General features: G+C 39.5%; 1 protein-coding gene across 1 annotated transcript in view; it reads left to right on the top strand.

The window, feature by feature from the left end:
* The window catches only part of cfap20dc (CFAP20 domain containing), a gene marked incomplete at its 5' end in the record, with an annotated part of 36313 nt that overhangs the window by 3923 nt on the left and 8294 nt on the right, over positions 1-24096 (top strand). Inside the window, 10 exons of the mRNA XM_080461136.1 lie at positions 765-910; positions 1365-1472; positions 1638-1725; positions 4238-4545; positions 7973-8320; positions 9835-10074; positions 14687-14748; positions 19121-19215; positions 20081-20192; positions 20649-20664. Coding sequence (XP_080317262.1) covers positions 765-910; positions 1365-1472; positions 1638-1725; positions 4238-4545; positions 7973-8320; positions 9835-10074; positions 14687-14748; positions 19121-19215; positions 20081-20192; positions 20649-20664 — 1523 coding nt within the window. The remainder of the gene's footprint in view (positions 1-764; positions 911-1364; positions 1473-1637; positions 1726-4237; positions 4546-7972; positions 8321-9834; positions 10075-14686; positions 14749-19120; positions 19216-20080; positions 20193-20648; positions 20665-24096) is intronic.

A 24096-nucleotide genomic window follows, 5' to 3' on the forward strand; every position in this document is an offset into this window, starting at 1 on the left:
CAGCAATCCAATTGTGTTGCCTTTGTGGCCTTTTTTCCTTCTTTTTTTTTATCAACGTTTATTTATTTGTTCTGACAGCTATCTAAGTGACATTGAGTCAACCAGCAATGTCCGTGGAAGGGAGCAGTGACCACACGCTGGAATTATATTTTTGTAATTAGTATCTGCATTATTAGCATAACATTCCTAATCATAATTAAAGCGATTGCTATTAGAGTCGGCATCCAATTTAACTGTGACACAGTTGCTTGGTGTATGCTGTTGCTTCAGTGCCCAGTCTGTCAGAAACTGTTAAAAGTAAGCGACAGGGTTTTTTCATCCAGCAACAAAACAAGCCCCGATTATCTCACACCAATGACGTTCTGCTTTTCTCACAAGGTCAATACATTTTCACAGATCATAATACAAAATTCAATATCTAATCTATCTATCTATCTATCTATCTATCTATCTATCTATCTATCTATCTATCTATCTATCTATCTATCTATCTATCTATCTATCTATCTATCTATCTATCTATCTATCTATCTATCTATCTATCTATCTATCTATCTATCTATCTATCTATCTATCTATCTATCTATCTATCTATCTATCTATCTATCTCAAACATATATCTGGTTTAATTCCCGTTTCTGTTTCAATTCTTCATTAGCATCAAGGGTTTAAAGCGTGGTATTAAATCGGCAGTATCGTCGACCCCGACTCTCTTTTACGTCTGAGTCCATCCAACCCTTGGCGATCGTGTCTGTTTTGTGAAGTAGAGGTGTTTGCTCTCAGCTCTGATGAGGAGCAGGGCGGAGAGCGGCCTGATGCGACCCGGCACGGATACAGCGGGGTCGGGTCAGGCCTCTATCCCAACTTCCACAGCAGCCCATTATTTTCACAAGATAAAGTGGAACAGATTGTTAGATTGCAAAAAAAAAAAAAAAAGAACTTTTATCTGCTCGGCAGAGGAGTCGAATTAATATTCAATCATTCATTTTCTTTTGTGTGTGTTTAATTGCATATCACAACCATTAGGGCCGTGTGCTCCGGCTCACATTATTATGCGTTAAGAATCGGCAGAAAAAAAATGAGGACTGAAACTTTGTCGTAGTTTAAAACACGGGTAAGATTTGCAATGTAGTGCAACACATATCAAAAACATACTTCAGTTTGTAAGCTGTAACAAAAGGCATGTTTTGTATTCTTAAACACAAAAAGAATTTTGGAACATGTCTGTGTCTAGAAAAAAAGTTTTTCCCTGAGCCTAAAAATGCTACTTTCTACCTTCGCGCTAAAATGGCCCCATGTATCAGTGTTAGGTTTGAGGGAGACATCAATAAGCATCATCGTGTAATCTGATTTTCTTCCTGCAGTCTCTGCTGACAAGTCAACCGGCTGGCCGAGGAGAAGGTCCCAGGTTGTTGTCCACACAGCCTCGGGGTCCGGAGCTTCAGGGCCAGCTTCTCAAACGGGAGGAAAGGGCAACGCAACCTCAGACAGAGTCTTTACTCACAATACGGTAATAGAGAGAACAAAGCATACGTCTCCTTTCATTTGGATAACTACGTCTTCTGTATATTACGATAAGTGGAGGAGTAGTACAATCCAGCGCCTTGAAACTTATTTGCTATTGTTGTGTCCCACAGGCGGTAAAATCCAGGAGAATGAACCAAAAGGCTACAGAGAGTCAGAACATCACCAACGTGGGAGAGGACCTATCAAATGTAAATGGAGGTAAGCTTGACAGTGTACAATATTGCATTTCTGTGTAATTTTTTTTAAAATGTCTACTCCCAAACATGTTCTTCCTCTCAGTCTAGTTCACTCGGTATTTTTCGTTTCTTATCACATATTTGCATCTACTGAGACACTGACTTAATCTGAAAATGACAGCATTGTTTCTAATGTCTGCATATAGTTCAATATATACATATTAAATTGTGCAAGAATGCAGTGTAACATTTGAAAGCAGCATGGTGAGAAAAAAAAAAAAGATAAACTCCGGAAATGGAAAAAAACATTTTGTTCAATGTAAATGGAGGAGAAAGTGAAAAGGGGTTATCACACATAGAAAAGAAACACTGAATAAAAATGTGAGCAACATTTCTTTTCAATTAGAGCTGAGAATCTTCATATATGACAAAAAAATCTGGAAGATAATTTTCATAGTGCATCAATAAAAGTATTATACTGTATATGAATCAACAAACAAACAAAATGAGATTTGAAAATATAAAAAAAAAGAATTGTGCATCTGCTCTAAAGCACCTAATAACAGCTCTTACAGTTTGTACTATTTCATCTTTTGAGCATGACTGAATGCAAAAGCGGCGTGATTAAACAAAATCCATAATTCACCTGAATTTAATGTTTTTGGCTATATTTTCTCTGCAATGAATCCATGTAAGAAGCTCTGTTACTGAAAGGCCTTCATTAATAGGGATTTTCACAGTGCATAATCAGTTCACAGATATGCTTCTGGCAAGCTTTAATAACATTGTTCTTCAACTGCGAGGCGTCATAAATCTTTTTGACGGTTATAAGCACGATATGTAGGAACATCTGGCAGCTTACAACCCCATCCACCCCAAAAGAGGGCGTTTCACAAGCAACAATCTAAGAAGCTGCATGCTGGGAGAGACAAGCTGGCATCGGCAGCTAAGTTTCCATTCAGCGTGTGTGGCTATGGTATAAACACTATGTTTAATTATGAAACGACGTTTGATCCTGGTTCGCAATCCCTTCTATGGTTTCCATCATAAAATAGGATTAAGTGCAGGGAAAATGCACCCCTCTGTCCAGTAGGCAAAAGAGCAGGAAGCAGCTTGTGATCCCAGCAGAAAAGCCAGAGATCCAAAACACAGGTTCACATCAGCTGTGAACGGAAAGGATTTAGGACAGCAGGAAGTGACAGCAGGAAGCTATGTTCACACTCGCTGATGGTTGGAAAAGGGTAACAGACAGTCAGGGATGGTAAGAACAGACAAAAGAGCATAGTATTCATGTTCACCACTGTGTGTTTGAATGAACTCTTTGATATTTAAGAAAAACAATTATTCTTTTACTTTAAAAATCCCCATACACTTTAATGAGCTTCCTTCTATTCTACGTACATGCTTCTATTCCCCGTTCAAGTTTTACCTTGCCTATACCAAGGCCACTGACCGAGACCTCCCCTCGTCCAGCCAGCCAGCAAACGCACACATACCCACGCTCACACAGGCCTCAAAGAATGAGTGCATGTGCTCTGAAAGCTCAATTATGGATGTTTCTCCACAGCGGTAAGCTCCTTTGCAGCAGCCCAGCCCACAGATGGGAAATAGTTAGTTCATTAATGGTAATGTGGCACATTAAATAAAAGTCAGAGGGACATCTCCTGAGCCCAGGGTTTGCCACACAGTGGGCAATTACAGAAAGTGATTATACTGTTGAGGGGTTCAAATGTGCTCAGTCATTCAGATTTAGGTGCCTCTTTTTTGATAAAGCCCGTCTCAGAGAGAGAGAATTCCTTGTGTCTCGCATGCACATGTGAATGGACATAAGGCGAGAAAGGTGTTATCCTCTTGGCGGTATATAGCAAAACATCATGTTGAGTGTTTCCCCCATGCTCTCAGACATTTTTACTCGCTGCTCGGACCAAAAGATAGAACCAGGATGAAAATATTCTGTATAGCTCACCTACACTCCCACTCACACCGACATCAATTTGATATATCTTACTGGAATGAAACGAGGATGGAAATGAAGAAGAAAATCATTCACACCGTCAACCCTCAAAAATAGCTTCATGGATATTTTTTTGCTCATCCCGAATTAAAATGGTTATCGCTCCAAAGTTTAACCTCAGCAATAGAAACACATGTTTGACTCTCTTAGCTGGAAATTGTTTTGTGTATTACTGGTTAGATTTAATTGATTCTAATCTCATCAATGTATTATTAGCACCACCACAAATACTGAAATAGAAAAACACATCAATGTCACATGAACTCATTGTCCCACATAGCAGCCGTTAAGAATAAATGTGACCGTACATATTGTTTTGTAATTTTATGTGCATATATGGAAATGACCTCAGAACGACACTGAAATGATTTGTTACTCACTGTAATTAGATCCATGTGTAATTGTAGCCACCAGTCATTCACCAGTGTGAGTACATATTTAACAATACCGTCCTGCAATGTCTTTTTGCCAGTGGTAGAACCAAATGACTTTAATCTTCTTTTATAATCTTCTCTTTTAGATGAGAGGAGCTGCAGTGCTGCTGAGGAAGGTTCAGGTGTCGCTTCCATACCAGCAGAATTTCAGCTCCACTCGATCTGGTCGGGTGTGTCTCCTGACCTGCTGGTCCGGAGCAGCAGGGAGACTAATGAGGGGTCCAAGCCCCTGCTCGGTCTGCACGGGGAGGTGGTCACTTTCTCATCCCCGCCTCACTCACCCAAACGAGGGCAAGGGCAGAGTGACCAGAGGAGGGTGGAAATGAGAGATGTTCAGTTTCACAGTAAAAGTCAGGAGCCCGAAGATGACTTTATTGGGAGTGAAAGTGATGAGGTGAGTTTGTTCTTTAAGGGTGAGCAATACGAGCAGGCTGTGCTTCCACATTCACATTACGTTTTTTTTGTCATTCAGTCAATACACCGCATATGTGCTTCAGTATGAAATTATGAGCACAGACAAGATCACAACTGAAAAGAAAACACAATTACGCACACATTTCAAGCACTCTTATGTTGCTAAGACATTAATAACCATCTGCTTGGCAAAAAAAATAAAATAAATAAAAATCTGCATTGTAACACAAACACTGTTAACTTTGCCAAAGATCAGATTTGGCATTGAATTTAGTGCAGAGCCCTGATGCAAGTGGGCCACTGGGCTGAATGTTTTCAACGTTTTCCTGCTATGGCTCATCTGACTGTAATGAAAGTATTGTTATCGGGCCTTTTTCAGTGCTTCCTGATGACTCATTCATTCAAGCCAATAGCGTTGGAACAGATAGACATTGAAAACATGGAGGATCGTGGCCATTCAGTTCTGGAGTACTCACCTTTATTTTTGCACTTCATAAACGCTTCCAATCCACTGACAGTGTGATTTGATTCAGTAAAGTGTGATTGTGCACACATCATATTGTCTATTCAACGTGAAAGTTTCATATTGCTCATCACTAAGCGTGAACTATAATTTCACTTCGAAGGTCATTGAGGTTATTTGTCATCATGATATTTTATTAATGATCCTGAGATTTGTGATAAAGAACATTAATATATATATTTTTTTAATGCTGAGCTGGGAAATTAAACGGTTGAATTATGATTAGAAAGGACTTGCCTTCAAAGAAATGCTAATTGCTTTTACTTATTTAAAACATTGTAATGAGAATTCAGAGCTCGGATCCCCGTTTTGTTGTCTTGCTGATTAGTTTCATTTAATACCTTCTTAACATATGCCTGACATGCAAGTATCTATCCTTAAAAGCATAAATTGTTCGCGTGGTTAAATCAGGTTGGCTTGCACTTTTCAGTGACTCTGTGCGCACGCTTAGATTGGGGCACAAGTTTGGATTTTAGGAACAAGACTGATCTCTATTGTATGAAACACGCTTGTTTCAGAAAAGTGAATCTTTTCATGGTGACCTTTGTAAGCTGCATAGCTCACCTTTTCTTCCATAGTACAGTTGACATTTTTCTTTAGAAATTATATATTAGCTGAGGTTTGTGCAATATCATCTTTTCTTTGCATTCTGACCCGCTGATGTTGAAACCAGAATCATGACTCACAGAGCTCAACGACAACCTTATGCTTCTAAACTATATTGTTTACTAATTCTCTTTGGGTGCTTGTTTTGTCATTGGTATTTCTCAAATTCTTCATCCGGTTGCTTTTCTCTCCACTTTTACAAATAATTTCACTGGTAGCAAAGGATTAGGTGTGACCGAAAAACAAATGCACTCTGACAAAAAAAATTACAAATTAAAACATTTCATATTAACAATGACACTGCCAGGTGTGTTTAATATTTTCTGAAATGTGTTAAAGCGGCCGTGCTTATTGGAGTTGTAACATGAAGAGACAAATATGTAATTTCTTTCTGTTGAAGCAGAGTAAACAGTTAATCCAGTGCACAATGCTCTGTATCTGAAACCTCAGAAGAAATTACTTTTTTAATGCTTTGGGCATCTTCATCTTTTCTATATTCACTTTCTTTACTGGCCCTTCCAGTTTGAATACTAGAAATCTATATCCGCCAAGCATCCACTTTCAAAACAAAAGCGGTCATTTTATATCTTATAGACAAATTTTGTCATGAATCTTAATTTCCCAATGACCTCTCGGGGGGGGGGGGGGGGGGGGGGGGGGGGGGGGGGGGGGGGGGTCAGGGACATAGGGCCACATGTGGCCTATTTAAAGCCCAGTTCTGCTGTAAACTATTGAAGCCATTAAAAGTCCATTATTAATGGAGCACAATTGGGGGGGGGGGGGGGGGGGGGGGGAGTGTATTGTAATGCTTATTTCTTTAGCTCTCTAATCTACCATATTGTGCAACCCAGGAAATAGTAGCAAACCACTCTATGCTCAGGTGACATCTGAGACAGGTTGCCCTGATTTCCAATTTGATTAATTTATGGCAAATTGCTTATTTCTCAGCTTGGAGCAGTAATATCTTTCAAGAGGTTGCATCAGGTTTATGCAGCTCTTTTGAGCAAGTGTTTGTACAGAGATAAACATGGAGAAACATTAAAAGTAAAACAAAGACATGCACTTTAAGTGCTTGAAATATTTCAAAAAGGATGGAAAAACAACGGATCTAATTAAAATCAGCTTAATTTCAATTCAAAGAGGGAGATTTTATTGCAGCAGTAACTCAAATAACGGACAAAGGAGGAAGTGCATCGGTGGTTACAGCCACACCCGTAGCAAGAGCTTCAATAATACATGATGTCCATTGTTCATTCACTTGCTATCATGAAAATGATAAAGGCATTGAAGGAGATGAGAAAATAAATAACATATGGCGCTGGAGCTGGTGAGCTAAAACCCTCCAAGTGCTTATGATAACCTTTCACCCCCTCACAAAGCTTCGAGATAAAAGAAGACACCTCATCAAATGACAGCTGAACAAGGAGACGCATTGAGACTCCTCTGCAATCGAAAGCTGCAATCAGTTGAATTCAAGTGAAAAGAAGTCTATATTATTAATAGAGACACTTTAAAATGTATTTGTGTTGGCAGTCTGACTGCAAGTACCACTATTGTGATTCTCTGTATAATACAGAGAATTTTCAAACACACCATAATAAATTACTGTACTTCAGAAAAGTGAGGCTTATGAAAACACGTTTAGTATGCATGCTATGTTCTAATAATTAACTGTAAAATATTCTGTTTGCTTTTTATACATTGACCACCTTCGTGTAGCTTATTGTAAAGGTTAAATGCGGGTCAGGTCGTTGCTCAATGTCTGTTGTAAGAGCTTTTTAATTCTTTTTATGATCATTCTGATACCTCTTTTTCTCTTTTGGACTGGCAGATGGCTTGCGAATAACCCTTGTGCACTGCATGTTTGAATTTCAAAAACACAAATTTTCATTGTTGTATTTCTTTGTGTAAAATGGACAGTTCAATATTACCTTCATTTTTTTTGCAAGGTTTAAAAAGAAAAAAAATGTAATGCTCAGAGTTAAACTTGAATCTGTTTGTGGTGCAGCATCACAGACTCAAAGAAACTGTAATTAACCTTCATAAATATGAGGTTAATTTGATCCTGAGCCATGCACCTGGTCAATTTCAGCGATTGGTCTATTCTGCTCACATCAAATCAAAGAGATGAAAACCATATTATGGTTGTTTAACTAAGATCTGAAACATTAAAAGCAATTAAAGAATTTGTGAGATAGTCATCATAAAAAGGGGGCTTTGTCGGCAATGACACGCATTCCCCCCAAAAATCTTCACCGAACATTTTCATTTTCTTTAGGACCACGGCTACGCTGCGTTCAAGCCTCAAGTAAAAACTAGAGTGTCCAACTCTGCTACGCCCAGAACGCCTGAAGCAACCACGGAAGTGCAACAGGATTTCCAATCTTTTACCTTCGACCAAACATCACAGAGGCAGTCATCTCCCACCAGGATGTCGTTTCCACCCAGGAAGAGAGCTAATTTGGCTGAGTTAGTCCCCCCATTCTGCCTCTCACCTACCCAGCGCGACCACATCTGTTTTCCGAGAGGGTCAGAGGAAGCAAACCGGGTTCTGGACCCGAACGTCATCACAATTTGCAGAGGACTCCTGCAAGAAGTGGAACTGAATGACTCCAAGCAGCACCAGGTAACACTTTTTCCAGCCATAATGTCTCCTCTACAGTGCTTTGACTCTTCAGTGTAAGTTCAACACAGCAGCACCATTGTTATTATTTTGGGGAGTTTTCCCTTCAAATGGACTGAACAGCTGTCAATTCATTCCTGATTACCTATGACATTGTGACTGACATTCACATGTTTAATACTACATCATGGAGCTGCATAAAACATTGTTGATTGATATTAGCTCCAAGGCATGCAATCACATTGAAAGGTCACACGCACCATCAAAAAGAAACTTCCTCACCCCAGAAATCCATCTAACATTGAATAGGAGTCAGGTTCCTGATTTTTTCCATCAAAGCTATTTTAAATTTTTTTAAATTTTGTTTAGTCTTCACCATACTTATTTTTTATTAATCAAAAATCAAACATTGTCCCAAATGTAAGGAGTCGCTTACAGACTTAAAATCATTAGACAATTGATAATCACAACACTCTCAAACTCTTTTAACTGGACGGTTTGAAATTTCTGTTATGCAAAATGACTATACACCTGCATCTCAGCCACTTTCAACAATTCCTGTTGGCTACTGTTGGAAACAGTCCTTGCTAAATCAATGGTACATTATTTCTTCCATTCCAAACACCAGACAGAAAGATATCAAGTGGAGAAATGAAAAACACCGACCACCTGGCAGGGTCCAAAGATATGACACAGATATGTTTGTTAGGAGTTCCCGGAGGACTGGCAGAATAATGAAAGGGCTGAATGTTAGACTCTGTCTTCGAAACTAATTAATGCAGCTTTGTTTAATAAACTGCAGGTTTGCCACAATGTGACACCTATTAAAAACTCTGACAGTGGTTTGCCTGTCTGTCTTTGCCATTCGTGACGTGTGTTCACTGCTCATTTTGGACAACTAAAGAGGACTGGTGGAAAGACTTGGAGGATTAGACTAGGGTTTGTTACAAATTGGGGTAGGCCTCTGCCCCAGTTAAAGACATTCAGGATCAGAGGATAGTGAACTGCAGCGATCACAGGGCCTGAAGGGAGATCTGTCACTTGGCTGTTGCTTTCTACATTTATACAGCTCACTGCTGAGTGATATCCCAGCATCCTTCATCAGTGCAGCTCCTGACTGCTGATTTGTGCCAACGCCAGCAGGCAGCATGCAGTGAATGCTTTGACTGAAAGGTTGTCTGAGAAATATGACAAGGAGTTTGTTTCCCTCCCAGTAGCCTTGGTTTATTGACTGCTATTGACTCACCACCAGGGCGACTCCAGACATTCTGGCACTTTGTCAAAAATCACACAAATGAAGTTACTATACCAAACTGACAGATCAACTCTTAAAATACATTTCCTCGGAGAGTTAAAACAACTTCAGGTGTCCAGTGCTGCTTTAAGCTTTGTGTACAAATGATTCACTAGCATTAAGGATTTTATTGTGGATATTGAAATGTGACTAAATGTTAAGTATCATATTTTGAACGGCTTCTAAATAAGAAAGCTCTGTCCTTTGGGTCATATATCTACAGGAAGAAGAAGTTGAAACGATGAAGCTTATTGATTCCAGCCATTACAGCTCAGACCTGCTTGACAGTCCACGGATGCATGGGGATGATGATCAGGAGCTCCGAATGCTGGCGAGCTTGAAGAGAGAGCAGGAAGAAGATGAATGCAGAGCCTCAGGCTTCAGTGCTTCTCAGATCCACCAGTGCAATGTCAGCGTCGGCATGAGCAGCGATGACACCTGTACATGGACTCACATCTCAATGGTCTGTACTCCTCGACTCCGCTCCTTCTAATCTTTTTTTGTTGACTCTCCGCTAACATGTACCACAGCTACAGCTCATCTGCCACTTCCAATGACTAATAAGTTGTCCTCCTTTTCTTTCTCCTTTCTGCAATATAATTCTCTGACCCTAGTTGATCCTTCCTTTTGCTAATTTCCACTTCAAGCCCTGACTTGAACTGCAATGATGGGCTGATGTACCTCCTCCTCCAATGTGTTTTCGGCATTAAAAAAAAAAAAAGCAATGGAGAATGAAGCACATTAATTGGCCTCGTCCAGCTTATAAAAGTACACTGAAATAATATGCATAGTCCCCCCCCCTCCTTCCCAGTGATTCAGTATTATTTAGGTCATTTAAAATGATCCCCAGAAGTCTTTTTAGAATTCAAAGATTGTATAGTTTGCTCCTGGCTACTGAAGGTCATTTAGATGAATGGTCCATTAGCATAAGCATGTTGGAATTACAAAGGGAGAACACTACCTTGGATGACTCCACTGAGTCCACTATGGGATCCCCAATGAATACTATCATTACATATACTTGAGTTGAAGGCCTTTTACCATTTCTGTACATGCAGGTATCTATTAATGTACCAAAAATCCATGCAGCCCATGATGAATAGTGATATTACCACAGGGATTATCATCTCATGCTTCCTTTTGAGGACATACTGATGTAGTCACCATTAAAAACATGAATCATTACACCCAATATTACTTGCAGTTTCTACAAGGGCAGGAGAACATTTAACTTCAGGCCCTGAAGGAGTGTTGTTCGATCAGCTGCAGTGTTTACAATTCCAAATACACACTGTATGGCAACAGCACCACCAGCAGTATATCAAGAAAATGCTTGTCAATAGAAATAAAAGAGGATAAATAAAGACACTTAATATAAAACATTGTTTTTAAATAATGCTTAGCAGACACTGCAACAAAAAACTCTTCAAATTAAAAGGACGTGAAACATTTCTGTCAAAGATAGAAGCGAGGCTATTATGGAAGTTTAAATAAAAAAAAAAAAGAAGTAGTCATTGTCTGTGGATAGAACTCCTTCACTTGAAGTGACAAGTCAGTTCTTCTGCCTGGATGCTGGGATTCTAATGGTTGCCACTGCTGTCATTCATGTCACTGTTGCTACTTTCACTGCGGCGGTGCTGCCGCAGCTCCAGCCCAGGCACAACTTCACCCCCAGGCAATTGTATGCGCTGTTTGCTTTGCTGGGTTGGACACAAAAAGATTCTTCTTATCGACTGAATGATTGTGTGGATTTCGATTTCAGGCACGTTGGTATGTGATCCCTTGATGACTTAAATATTCCCTCCGTGGGGGCCCACGACTGAAGCAAGAATTGTCACGTTAGAATTACGAAAGGACAGCCGCAAACGAGGAAGTGACTCAAGCAAATATCAAAAGAGAGCTATTGATTTGTTTATTTGTTAATATTGTTGACTACATGTGAGACGTTTATTCTTTGAAGACAAACCAAGAAGTGTTCAGTTGAATTTGGGTCCCATGTCACGTCGGCATGAGCAGCACAGCAGGTAGCTTCACATGACGGAAAACCCGTCGAATGCATCTTGAGGTACGACATATGGTTTTAAAAACATGTTGCTCAATCAATAACAAAATGATTTCCCCAAAATAATGACTGAGATCAAACTTCAAAATGTGTTTTGATAAGAGCATCTGCATCATCGCCTCAGTTTTCTGTTGTGTGATGGAATAAAATTCAACATCCATTTATTTCACTCTCGCAACAGATGGTACATTTCCTTATATTAAAAAAGCTAGGGATTTCTTTTTATGATGTATGCTGTTTTCATTCTGAATTTATTGTAGAGGGCCTAAAGACAATAAGATTTTGTAGGTATTTTTAGGATTTACAGGGCTTTAATTTTCATATCCAGTGTAATGTGTATAGAAAACCTTAAAATTGTTAATATATTACTGCCCTGTAAGCAGTTTAATCGTACCAGATAAAACAAGAATAAACAGGAATATATTGGAACCTGTATGTAGAGAATAAATACAAGAAAATGCATCAGGGAGGAGTTCAAACTCTCTTAATATTGGTGAAACTGCCTTGATAAATATGCTTGTAAAATGGAAAATAATTCTTTGGTACAATGCTTGAGTGCAGTGCACTTTCCCAAGCATTCCCTTATCCTGACAGTGACCAGCTTTGAGAGCTTTTTATGTTTACCATTACCACCGCTGACAGATACAGATGGTGGGACAATGCTGGGCAAAGACAAAGATTACTGTTTTTGTGATCTTTTGGTGTCTCATTCAACTGGAGTATAGATGACAGATAAAGAGGGGAAACGCGAGGGATCGCCAGGTCTGCAGACTGAGTGGTTCAAGTGTCAATGGGACAATGGATGAGGAGCGAGACTTGGTTCAGTCTTAATCACACATGTACCACGCAGCTTCATCCAAGAAGCTATGCGGTTGGGACTCGTCTCAGACACTGTAAGCAATCACACATACTGTATATTCACAAGCAAACGTCGCCTGCTTCAGTGTCCCAAGAAGAATAAATGGCCATGTGAAGTGCTGATTTTAATATAACACATGTAGTGCAATGCTCCCAGATTTTCTCCGGCAGGTATCTCATCATCATCAGATCATATTAGCTGCACAATTCCTCAGGGAGCAATTTTTGGACTGGTCTTATTTTAAGAAAAGAATGACCTAATGTAACCAGGGGATCACGCAGATAGCTAAAATTAACTCAAGCAAATGCACAGACTCCAGCTGCAACATGGCTGCTTCTTCATCAAAGCCATGTCATTTTATAGCCTCCAACAGGCACTATGTTTAAAAAGCCTCCTGAGGCCATATTATGGTCCTTAGCTTTGACAAGATGGAGAGCGTAATATACTTGTACTTCTTGCGGCTGAAAATGACTTTGTCACGAAAGGAGAACGATTGCTGTCTTTTACCAAACACTCTTCTACTTGCAACTGCAAAGATCAACTTCTAAAAAGACCAAACTCACTACAGCAGTTACAGGACCTTGATAACCTGAAGAGAATTTATGTTTATGCGTTGGTTTTATCTTTGTTTGTTTGTCTATTATTGACCACACATGTTTTCTGTGTCATGCTGCTGCCTTTGTATGCTTTCATTGATTTTGTAGTTTGCGAGGAAAAAGATTTTTCGTACTTGACTTTCTTTGTTGCCATGGCACACAATAAAGACGTCGACCTTTCGCCCTGACCTGATCAACTTGAATAAACATATAAAAAAACCAACATTGAATTGGCGGATCTGAAGATTGATGCGGGATTGTGTCTAGTCAAAGGTTTACTTTCTCATCGGCTTGACATTATCACTCCATAGAAGAGTGTCTTCTGACGTTCCCTATAACTTACTGAAAAATCTCACGCCTTCCCAAATCTGGAACATAAACGGGGTTCACTGACTCTGCTTTCAATACTGATTAAACATGTTCACACTGACCCTGCACACATGATTTAGGGTTAAAATTAGCAGGGTGGGGAGTCAAAACGGATTAATTCAGCGGCGGCTGGGCTGAAACGTTAATGAAGTTTTTATTCTCAAATTTATACTTTTTAAAACACTTTCATGTGGAATAAACGTGAAATATTGTAACCTGAGCGATAATGCCAAGATGTAAGATAAGATAAGATAAGATAAGATATCCCTTTATTTATCTCGCATGTGGAGAAATTTGCAGTGGTACAGCAGGATAGTACAGAGAAAGAAGCACACATAGCAGGAACTAAAAAAAGCAGATAAAAATACAATATAATAGAAAAATATGCACACGGTGCCTATAAGTGTGGAATGTAAATGTAAATGTACAATTCAAAACTGAAGCATTTAGGAAAGGTTCAAGGGTCAATCTTCATGTTTTGATTGTATTCGTGAGACGCAAAACTGAAAGAATTATATGCCTCAAATGTTTTTCTTAATGTATGTTCAGCTCACTGTACAAGCATTTACTTACTAAAGATACATTTTTTACTGCTGCATTTTTTTTTTCATTGATTCCACACAAAATATAATATGATGGCTTTTCATTTCAGTCTTAAGAATTTGAGCTGAATCGCATAGGAAATGAAATGTCAGAGGGAAGACTGCCTCGCTGTACCTTTGACTTAACAAAACTTTTCAAAAGGACAATGGTGGCAAAAGAAAAAAGGAACTCCGTGACACTTGTGTGTCAGAAAAGCAGCATTTGTATTGAGCAGAATCATAATTTGTCAACCATTCGTCCCTCTGTGGCTGGATGGTAGCAAACAACATGACCTTTATTTCTGGCTGAGAGACAGGTCACTCTGGATTTAAATAATACAATTTTAATTCAATACCTGTGTGCGTGTGTGTGTGTGAGTATGTGTGTGTGTGTGTATGTGTGTGTGTGTGTGTGTGTGTGGGTGTATGTGTATGTGTGCGTGTCTTTCTATTTTCTGCTTTAACTAAGAAGACGTGCCCTTACTGTTGGCTCAAGGAATATAACAAATTCAATAGGATTGTTTCCTTTTTGTTTTGTAAGGATGGTTTTAGTATGTGATGACATTTTTAAACAGCTTTTCACCTTCTCCATCATTTCTGTTCAACAGCCGGCGAATCAGGGACACCACTATCAAAAGGAAATGACCCCCCTCCGTCAGTCGAGCCCCAGGTAAGAAGTGTGTGGCATCACAATAACAGCAGCGTCCGCACATCCTTCTCGAGCACACGAAAGCAGACTCAATCATACAAACAAACATTTCCAGATAAATCTATCAGCAGTAATTTGCATGATCTGGAACGTTCCTCCAAAATTCCATATTTATTCCGGCAAACAGACGCTGAGTGAAATTGACTCTTGGATGCCGCCTGTTTGTAGATCAGCGCACAATGTCACCTTTGTGCCAAGTTTCCAATGTACAGATTTTCAGTCTGTGTCAAGAGAACAGCTGTGCTATTTGTTCTCCTGTCATTTTTATCATATACGTTATATAGATATACGTGTTTTCATATATTTTCTACGAAGCCAATTTCAAGTTTTGCGAACAAAAGAATCCCAATAACACCAATCACTCATGTAAGCTATAGTGGCAGACATGATTTTGGCATGACTATTTCTCTCTGCTTTTCATGTAGATAATTTTAAAGAATTGCTATTTAAATGATTTTTATTTATTTTTTTTTTTTATCTTGATCCTGTTTGAATTGATTTTAATTGCTGAACACTGCTAGTAGAATTTATAAATGAATTAATGACACTTCATTTCAAACTTCCGTTGTCACACGATTGCAGGCGATTTCTCACCTCTTTAAAGTTATTGTGAGATATAATTACTAAGAAAGTTCTTGTTCGCTGTATTGCTATAGGGGACATAATGTTGTCGAGTGCTACAGAAAGCACAGGCTGGGCTTCCTGCTTTGCAAGACCTTTGAGATTCATATTGTAAAACAGCCATGGGGAATATTTCACCCTGCTTTACCTGAAAGTTTAACTAAAATGAAGTTTTGAAAACAAAACAACAAGCCCATTGGTGACTAAGTTTACACTGCTGCAGGGAAAGGAATATTTCAAAGTGCTCCATAAATTGTCAACTTTAGGGACGTGTGTGCACGTCTGCACAGGAAATGAAAGGGAAAGCAATGAAGCAACCTGATTTGGTCAAACAGGTAAGTTGGTAATAAACGTGTTGAACACGACAGATTGTTGTGGTGGAAAAATAATGAGGATTTCTTTTAATTTGAATAAATGGAATGAGGAGTAATCGAGGCAATGTTGGAATAGAATGATCCGTTGTGTAACCCTCCTGAAAGTTTCTATTTTTCATAATGTTCGAGAGAGCGAAAAATAGCTTAGTGAGAGTTTGAGTCAAAAAGCTTTTGGAACAAGTTCAGTGTGTTGATTTCGAGGTCGAAGTGAGAGGAACTCTCAAACAGTGAAAAAATGGAATACCTTCAATAACACCTTAAATAATGCAACCCCTTCTGATGAACCTACTGAACATATTACAGTGCACGGTGCAATCTCACAAATTGAATCCCAGCGATTATCTAATGTCGCTCCACAAACCCGGCGTATACATCTGAAGATCCAACTGCGGCGGCGTCTGGGTGGATCCAGTTCTCCTTGGAGGGTTCTGGAGACATCGCATCGCCCCGCGGCCTGCTAATTCACAGCCGTGTCCCTGCGCGTCTCTTTCTCTTTGTGGGTGTACACAACCATGTGGCGTGTTACAAAAGAAGACAAAGGGATTGCATCACAGTACCGCTCTTCTAATTATGCAACCTCCTCCTCGCTAACACTTTTGATTTATTGATGAAACGGCGAGGCGGCGTGCCGCGAACATGTGTAGAGTCCCATGTTTTTAATTGTTTCTGTTTGTGTTATTGTTCGCAGCACATTTCAATCGTTATGACATACAATAAACATCAGCATCAAGTAGAACATTTTGCAGGTTTTTGGTTTCTTTTTAAAAAAAAAAAAAAATGGGGGGGGGGGGGGGGGGGGGCTTTTTGGACTGGCGAATTTTCCTTCTACTGTTGAAATATTCAGCGACATTGATTGAATGTCCACTGAAATGAATATTGCTATTGATAACCGCCTCAAACAGGCTCCTCTCCTTGTCGTGCACAGCTCTACAGCCTCCACAGCTGTACCACTGAAATTAGACTTTGAAGCAAGCCTCCATTTGCATATTGAATAGCAGCTGCACAGGATTTGTCGTTGTTTTCTTTCTTTTCTTTTAGGCATTGCATCCTGGGATGCCCTTACAGAAAATTCTATCGTGGTGGGGTTCTTTTTTTTTTTTTTTGAGCATCCTGGCACCACTGCAAGGCTTTCTTGCTGTTGAGAGCTACAGCTTCCTTGACAGCTAAAATGCTTCTGTTGCTCTGCATTAATGTTGCCAGGCCTTTTCGAGCATTTTAACATGTTTCTTAGCGCGTGATAATTCTTTCTGCCTGTGGCTGGCATAGCAAATGGAACACCAAAAATAAGGCTGTCAGAGGAATTGCTGGTAGCAATGCAGTTGTTTTACTATAAAGACCTATTGTTAACTTCAGTAGAAGTGCTAAACTATCTTTCAAAGAATAATACCTTCACAACCGTTTTTAAATTGTAGATATTTGCGAAGCTTTTCATTCTAATTAATTGTTGTGTTGTACTTGCTGAAAACAAATCATGTATTTTAAAGAAAATATATTTTAAATCCAGAGTTCTCTATTTGGATTATAACAACTTAAAGATGTAAGAATTTAATCATTCTTGAAAAGTCCCACTTAACAGTTTGAAGTCCAATTTACAGTTGGGTTGCAGGGGTCCTTGTCCTTGAAAATTGCTTCCATTTACTTTTTCTCAGTGTTCCTTCCTATTACGCAGTAAAAGGGTGTGAGAGTGAAAAAATACCTTAGTTGAAAGGATAAAAAAAAATCTGAGCTTTTGTGGAGAAAATGTCCTTTATCACTTTGCAGGCATAAGGTTAGAAATATAGAAAATGGAATGAAGTCATGCTGAAACACAGACGGATGAGATGAAAATGAACTGTTAGAAAATGGAATCCTATCACTTGTTCATGCGCTCTGACTTTACCTTCAGCGAGATCATTTTAAATGGTACCCTTTCCTTATAAATCAAACACAATCATTATGACAAACGCGGTTATAGAAATACTGTATGGAGATTTCCTTATAGTGTTTAAATGATCAAGCTGGTTCAATTTAAGATATTTGGAAATTTGTTTGACCCCCGGGGTTTCACTGAAGGGAGCAAGAAAAACTTGGGCAGTTCACACATATTGTAATTTAATTTGTCAAATCTGTCAAGAGAAATAAATGCAAAAGGTAAAGAGCAACAAGGATACACGACTCATTGAAACTTTTCAATGCTACAAATGGCTTTTTATGATTTTTTTTCTATTCAGCGCACAGCTTTAGGAAAGTAGTAAAGTGATAGATATTTTTTTTAAATTTTTTTTTTTATTTCAGCTAAGTTACATTTCCCAACTTTTATCTCACCAGTTCAAGTTTCACTTGATGTTTTATGTCCGACCAGCATTTTATAGGGAAAATGGGCTACAATATGACTTGAGATAGCTAAAGCCTTATTGCATTTTAGCTTTGTTATAATGCGTGTTTGTTTTTGTTTTTTGTTTGTGGAAAGGAAGTTTAATCAATGATGTCCTTTTGAAAAAAAAAAATAAGCTGTAAACACAGACACTTGAAACTTTATGAACCTGACAGTAAAGTCAGTGAAAATGATTATGCGCTGTGCATCACACTGCTTTAGAAAGTTGCGTTGTTAAATTTGTCCCAGCCACGAATGCTTTGCGTGCTCATTGAATGCTCTTTGTTGTCAGTACAAGTGACATTATCAGTCACTGCACATCTCGATAGTGAGAATCTCCAAGCAGAGGCGACCGCTTGAATCATCTGCTGTCAGCTGAATATGGTACAATAAATATACTCTGATGTGCACTTATGAGCGGTTTTTGTCCAGAGGCAAAAGATGTTAATGGATAATTGCGCTGCTGATATAAAGCCAAAAGAATTAGAAAGGCTGTTTAACAAATTAATCTTACATTGCTTTCAAGTTGTAATTTATGTCATGATTTTGTTGCGTTTCCTCTGGTTGGAATCTGCTCCACCATACACCACACTAAAGGAATGGCACTGTATTTGCATTTACAGGAAAATGATTGATGTACAGTTGTAGCATGGCGATATCACAGTCAGGGATGATAAACTCATTTCGAGAGAAATGAAGTCATTCTCCCACAGAAACAGGCGAGGTTAGGACCCCGGCGCGCTGCTATATGTGGCTACTTGGAAGTCACAGCTTGAGTTTTAATCTAATAAGTGATCCTTCAGGTAAAGCTGTGAGGCTGAGAGGCTAAGTTTGTATGAGATGTGGCTCAAGGACAATGGAAGCCAAGATGGGATTCTGAGAGCGCATGATGATGGGACCTCATTGTAAAAATGTCATATAGTAGAATGGTGACTGTAATGGCATGTGTTGTCATGACTGTCTGCCTTTATGGTCTCTTCCCTAGGGAGTGGATGGACGTGCTTAGCCCTCCTATTATTCTCCCCAGCCAGCAGAGAAGGTCAGGCAAAACACCGAACAACGGGGAAAGTCTAGTCCCAGGTATAGTACCCTTCATTTCAATCCCTTTTGCCCCTCAGACTGCATTTTGTGCCCTTCATTGGTAAGAATACAGCAAACGTTTCAGTGCTTTAACATTAACACTCATTATGCAAATGTATACAACTAATGAGAACATTCACTGGTGGCAGAGCTCACCAAAAAAAAAAAAAACAGCAACCAACGACTGCACATAGCATGGTAGGAGAGCAAATGAAACTGCATCTAATTAAAGGTAAAAGCCCATGAGAGTGGAGCTCTCTGTCCTCCAACTAACACCATAGGTCAGAGGAGACAGGCTCATTACAGGTCTGCCCCCCCTAGACACATCGACAAGGTTAATTGATGAAACCTTTCCAGTTTACAACATAATTTTTTAAAACCCTTACACAATGTGTCTTATAATTAGTTTTCATTATTGTTGCCCAAGTTCTGATAAGATAAAATGTTCAACCCGAAGCCTTCCATAACCTTTTTAGCGTTTAACAGCCTGTCAATTTAACAGCTAAATTCGGGTGCTTTAATGTAGTGGGGATTACAGGGAATCTCTTTACAGCTGCAATAATGTGGTACTGGGTCCGGGTGTCTTAGGTCTTGATTGATGAGGAAAAAAATGGTAGCGGCAGAAAACTTTTAAATCCACCTGAGTCTGAAGGTCACCACACCATCTGAGCTTCTCATTTAATTCCAGTAAGATCTAACAGAGTAGAGCTTTATTCATATCTGGCGTAGCCATGCCAGCATGCATAAAAAATGTGAAATATTACATTAATGTATTTTATATGCAAATTTAATTAGAATAACTTTCACATATGCATGTTGTGAACAATGCAAAGTATTGCAGAATGATTTCCTGGCTTTATTACAGGACGGAACAAGCCGCTGAGTGAGGAAGAGGATGGGGATAACTATTTGAATCTGCTCTACGATCCTTGCCTGAAATGCTATTTTGATCCAAAGACGGAGAAGTACTATGAACTGCCTTGATTAGAATCAAAATTAATAAAATCCATTGATGGCAAATGAATGACTTCTTCTTCTTTGACTCTGAGCTTTTCCTCATTCATAATTAAAAAAAGAGAAAAACCTTTTCTGAGTTACTGCTTTTGTTCGTGGGAGAGTAATGGAAGCTTTGTGTCACCATATGCAGTGTCACGTTGGTGAGTTCAGGACTGGGACTCACATGCAGGATTTTTGCTGTTCTTGCTGTTCATTCATTCGCACATCTGATGCTTAAAAGGGGCTTTTCATGAGTTTTGGCTAGCAAATACATCTGTAAGTCTTTTCAAAGAACATCCTGGAGCTCTTTCTAATCGGAACATTTCTGACATTTCAGTTTTGCAGGGATTTGTATTACAATTTCGGTCAATTTATGCTCTTAAAAAAAAAGTAATTAAAACTAAAAACAGCCTCGAATGGGTGCTTGTTACTTGCAGGACTCTGACCGAGAATGTCAGTTGGCATATGTGTACTGCTCTCTCTATAGTCGTGGTTCCACAGCAGTACGTGCCAGAGTGGGGTGGGGTGGTAGGGTACGGTACGTTACGGCAAAATGCACCCAGGCCCCAACGCAGACAGTATGGTTAAAATGTGGGCGGGGTTGTGAACAACGCAGGTATGTGTCGGGTGAAGGATGCTAAAGCGGCCGACGGTAAAAGCCTTGAGCCTCCTTTCTCCGTGACACAGCTTAAATTTCTCATTGTGAACAGCAGCGTCCAGCTCCTGCTGAATCTCCTCCTCTCCTGTTACTGAGAGGAGCGTCTGCACCTCGTTGAAAGAGCGCCGTGCTGAGGAGCGCCAACATTTCAATACTAACAATATTAACAAAACAACGAGTGTGCGCAAATTGGCGTATGTAAACAATGAAATATTTGAATATTACGGGCAAGTCGAGAGTGACGATCGTCACTACCAATCAGCAGACGGCTGTGTTGTAGCTCCTCCTTAACGGAGGGGTCACAAAAAATGAAACCCGTATTTACTGTTTTTTCCGTACCATCCACAGCTTTTGTCAGTGGGGCCAGACGAAAACTCGTCCCGCCCCGTTCCATCCCGGCACAAGCAGCACAGTGGGACTGCCGCTTATGTGTTGTACTGCTGCAGTGCTAACATAGATTAAACAATCAGCCAAAGTCTTTGGAGAGCCAGGAAAGCGAGCAGTCTTGCTCCTTTAATGACTTCACGTAGCTAATGGTACTTTTCCACGAGCCCCTACTCCTAGCCTTACTCGACTCAGCCTCGGTCATTTCCCATTGCAATATAGAATGACCAAAGCGTGGGCGGAGTCATCTGAGCTTTTCCCTGTAATGTACAAGTAATCACCCCCTATATAGTGGGAGGAAAACATGCACTGGCTATCACCTCAAATAATAAATTAAATACTATACATTTTTATATGTTTATTAATAATATTACAAAATGTGGATTGTTACGATCGTGCTTCACTGTCCGGTGTTTCGGTTTCACTGGTGCCCCTGTTTAACTCGTGACTTCTGCCACAAGCCGTTGGTAGCAGCTGATGTTAAAATGAAACAAACGGTATGATACTTTAAACTTTAATGGAAATGCGGTTAAACGGCATTTGCCAGGACAGCTACGGATTTTGGTCGGGTTTTTAACATCTGCTGTGAAAAGAGGACGCTCGAGGAAGCCGGTCCACCAGTTATCAGGAAAACCAGTTAATCCAAACACTGCGGCTCGTAGACCTCCCAATACTCGTAGCAGGTCGCTCCGTCAAGCTCCCTCTGTATCCTCGGGTCGGCCACCAGACAAAATAATGCCTGCATATCGTTGCTGCTCCACAGGGTTTATTTTTGTGCGTCTATCTCTGTTTTTGAGCGTTTTTGTTGTAATCGGGTTGACAAATGGCGTGGTGAATGAGCCGCCTTTTGGCTAATCTGTGTCGTGATGCTCCGGCCAATCAGCGGCCTGCCGTCTGCCAGCGTAACATTTTCTACTCACCTTTCCTCGCTTGGAATCTCGGCTGCACACTAGGTACCACAAAAGTACCTGGTAGCGAGGACTAACATGTCGTGGAAAACCCTCAAAGTCGATCTGACCCTGTACAGGCTATTTACATTGCACTTCCTGTTTGATGGCATAATTAGACATTGCCACACCCCCAAATAGCATACAGGCAAAAGTAATCATATGGTTGTGATGAAGGCTGCTCTCTGATGCAATTTGCCCTCAAGTGTTATGGTGCCATTTTAATATGCTTTGCTCACCAAACTCAATTCTGTCACCAATCCAATTTTCTGGTCATTTGGAATAAACCCCTCTGACTAGTTCTCTATAATATTTAATCTGGTCCAAAATCCAATATATATTTCAATATTGCAGATTTGCCGTTGAGTTTTTGATATGTACAGTATGTAAAGGACTTTTTTGTACATCTTGGAGCGTTACATATGTGTGCCGACTTTCGTAGCTCTCGGTGAAACAGGATCTGGGGCCTGAATTTTTCTAATTTTCCAGGTGGCGCCGTTGAGCCATTTCTCCAGTCACATGTGTGATTCTTCCAAACTGTAAATTTTTTTGCCAGGCCTGATGACTGTGCAAATTGTCGCAACAACTTTTATATGTTTAGGCCCTCCAAAATGAAGAAAGTATAAGACTCAATACAATAATAATATAATAATGATAATCTTTACAATTTAATGAACCAGAGCTTTACGGGCAATAAGAACGAAGATAATTGTTTTTGGGCAACACGCAAAAATACATTGGAAATTCTAACATTTTATTTTTCATCTTGTTATAACTGTATTCACAAATAAACAGGTAACTGTACCTTGGAGTGACAACAGACAGGCAGCTCATGAGGTTGGCGGATATTTTCAACAGTCCTGCCAAAACACTCATCACATCTGATGAGCGCCTGACAGGAGATTGATTCAAAATGCTATGCCTGAAAAAAACTGTCTATTCACAAAGAAAAGAGGTAAAATGAAAAAACAGGGAGGCAAAACTGTTATTTACCACATTCTAATATATTCAGGGGGATTTTAATTAAGCTATATCACTGCTGGATCAACAATCCAAATTAAAAAGTTGTCATGTACACAGGTTTGTTTTTGTTGTTTTTTTAATACTTGCAGTATCAAAAAAGCTAATTACCAAATGTTCTGTTTCATAATTCCAAAGCCAGACTCAGATTTCATTGTTAACGCAAGAGTAGAGTAGATGTTCCATTTTAAAGATGCTCTGTATGTTAAATAAAGGAATGTTTTAAATTGACCCATGCAAAATTTGTACTCAAGTACCACTACAAGTAAATATACTATTGCAAAAGAAAATACCATTGTGAAAATAAGAATTTGCATAGAAACTAACCTCAGAATACTAGTTTCATTTTTTTTTTTTTATTAATGTGCATTTAAAGTTGCATGCAGGCATCATACTTATAGTTAATATGTGCTAATGTTAACTGTTCCTGCTCTTCTCAGGTAAAGTCTGAAAAAAAAAAAGCAGTTGGCTCGTGAGCAGGACAGGGAGACAACAGCTTTTACAACAGATATTCTAAACAGCTTGTTATTTTTTTTTCCAACCATTTGTCAGAAGCAGGTGCTTGACTAAATGTTTGAAATATCTACATGCAAATCACATTTCTGAAACAAACAGTATTTAACAATTACACAGCAGGTATTTTCTCTGAATAAACACACGCTACATTTATTGGTTTAGATTCTATAGAGTGACTAAATGTCCGGTTTTCACATTGCGCCACTACTGTGTCGTGGTTAAGGTAATCCCCAGGAGGCGGGCCCGTGGACGGCTCGGCTGCGCTCGCAGACGTCCGACGCTCAGAGCAGCGCTGCTTCAGTTCTGCCCTCAAAATGCCAAAGAACAAGTAGTGCGTTTTAAGAGAACTGAAGAAAAACT

Source organism: Lipophrys pholis, assembly GCF_963383615.2.
Source record: "Lipophrys pholis genome assembly, chromosome: 4".
In the NCBI taxonomy this organism is placed as follows: domain Eukaryota; kingdom Metazoa; phylum Chordata; class Actinopteri; order Blenniiformes; family Blenniidae; genus Lipophrys; species Lipophrys pholis.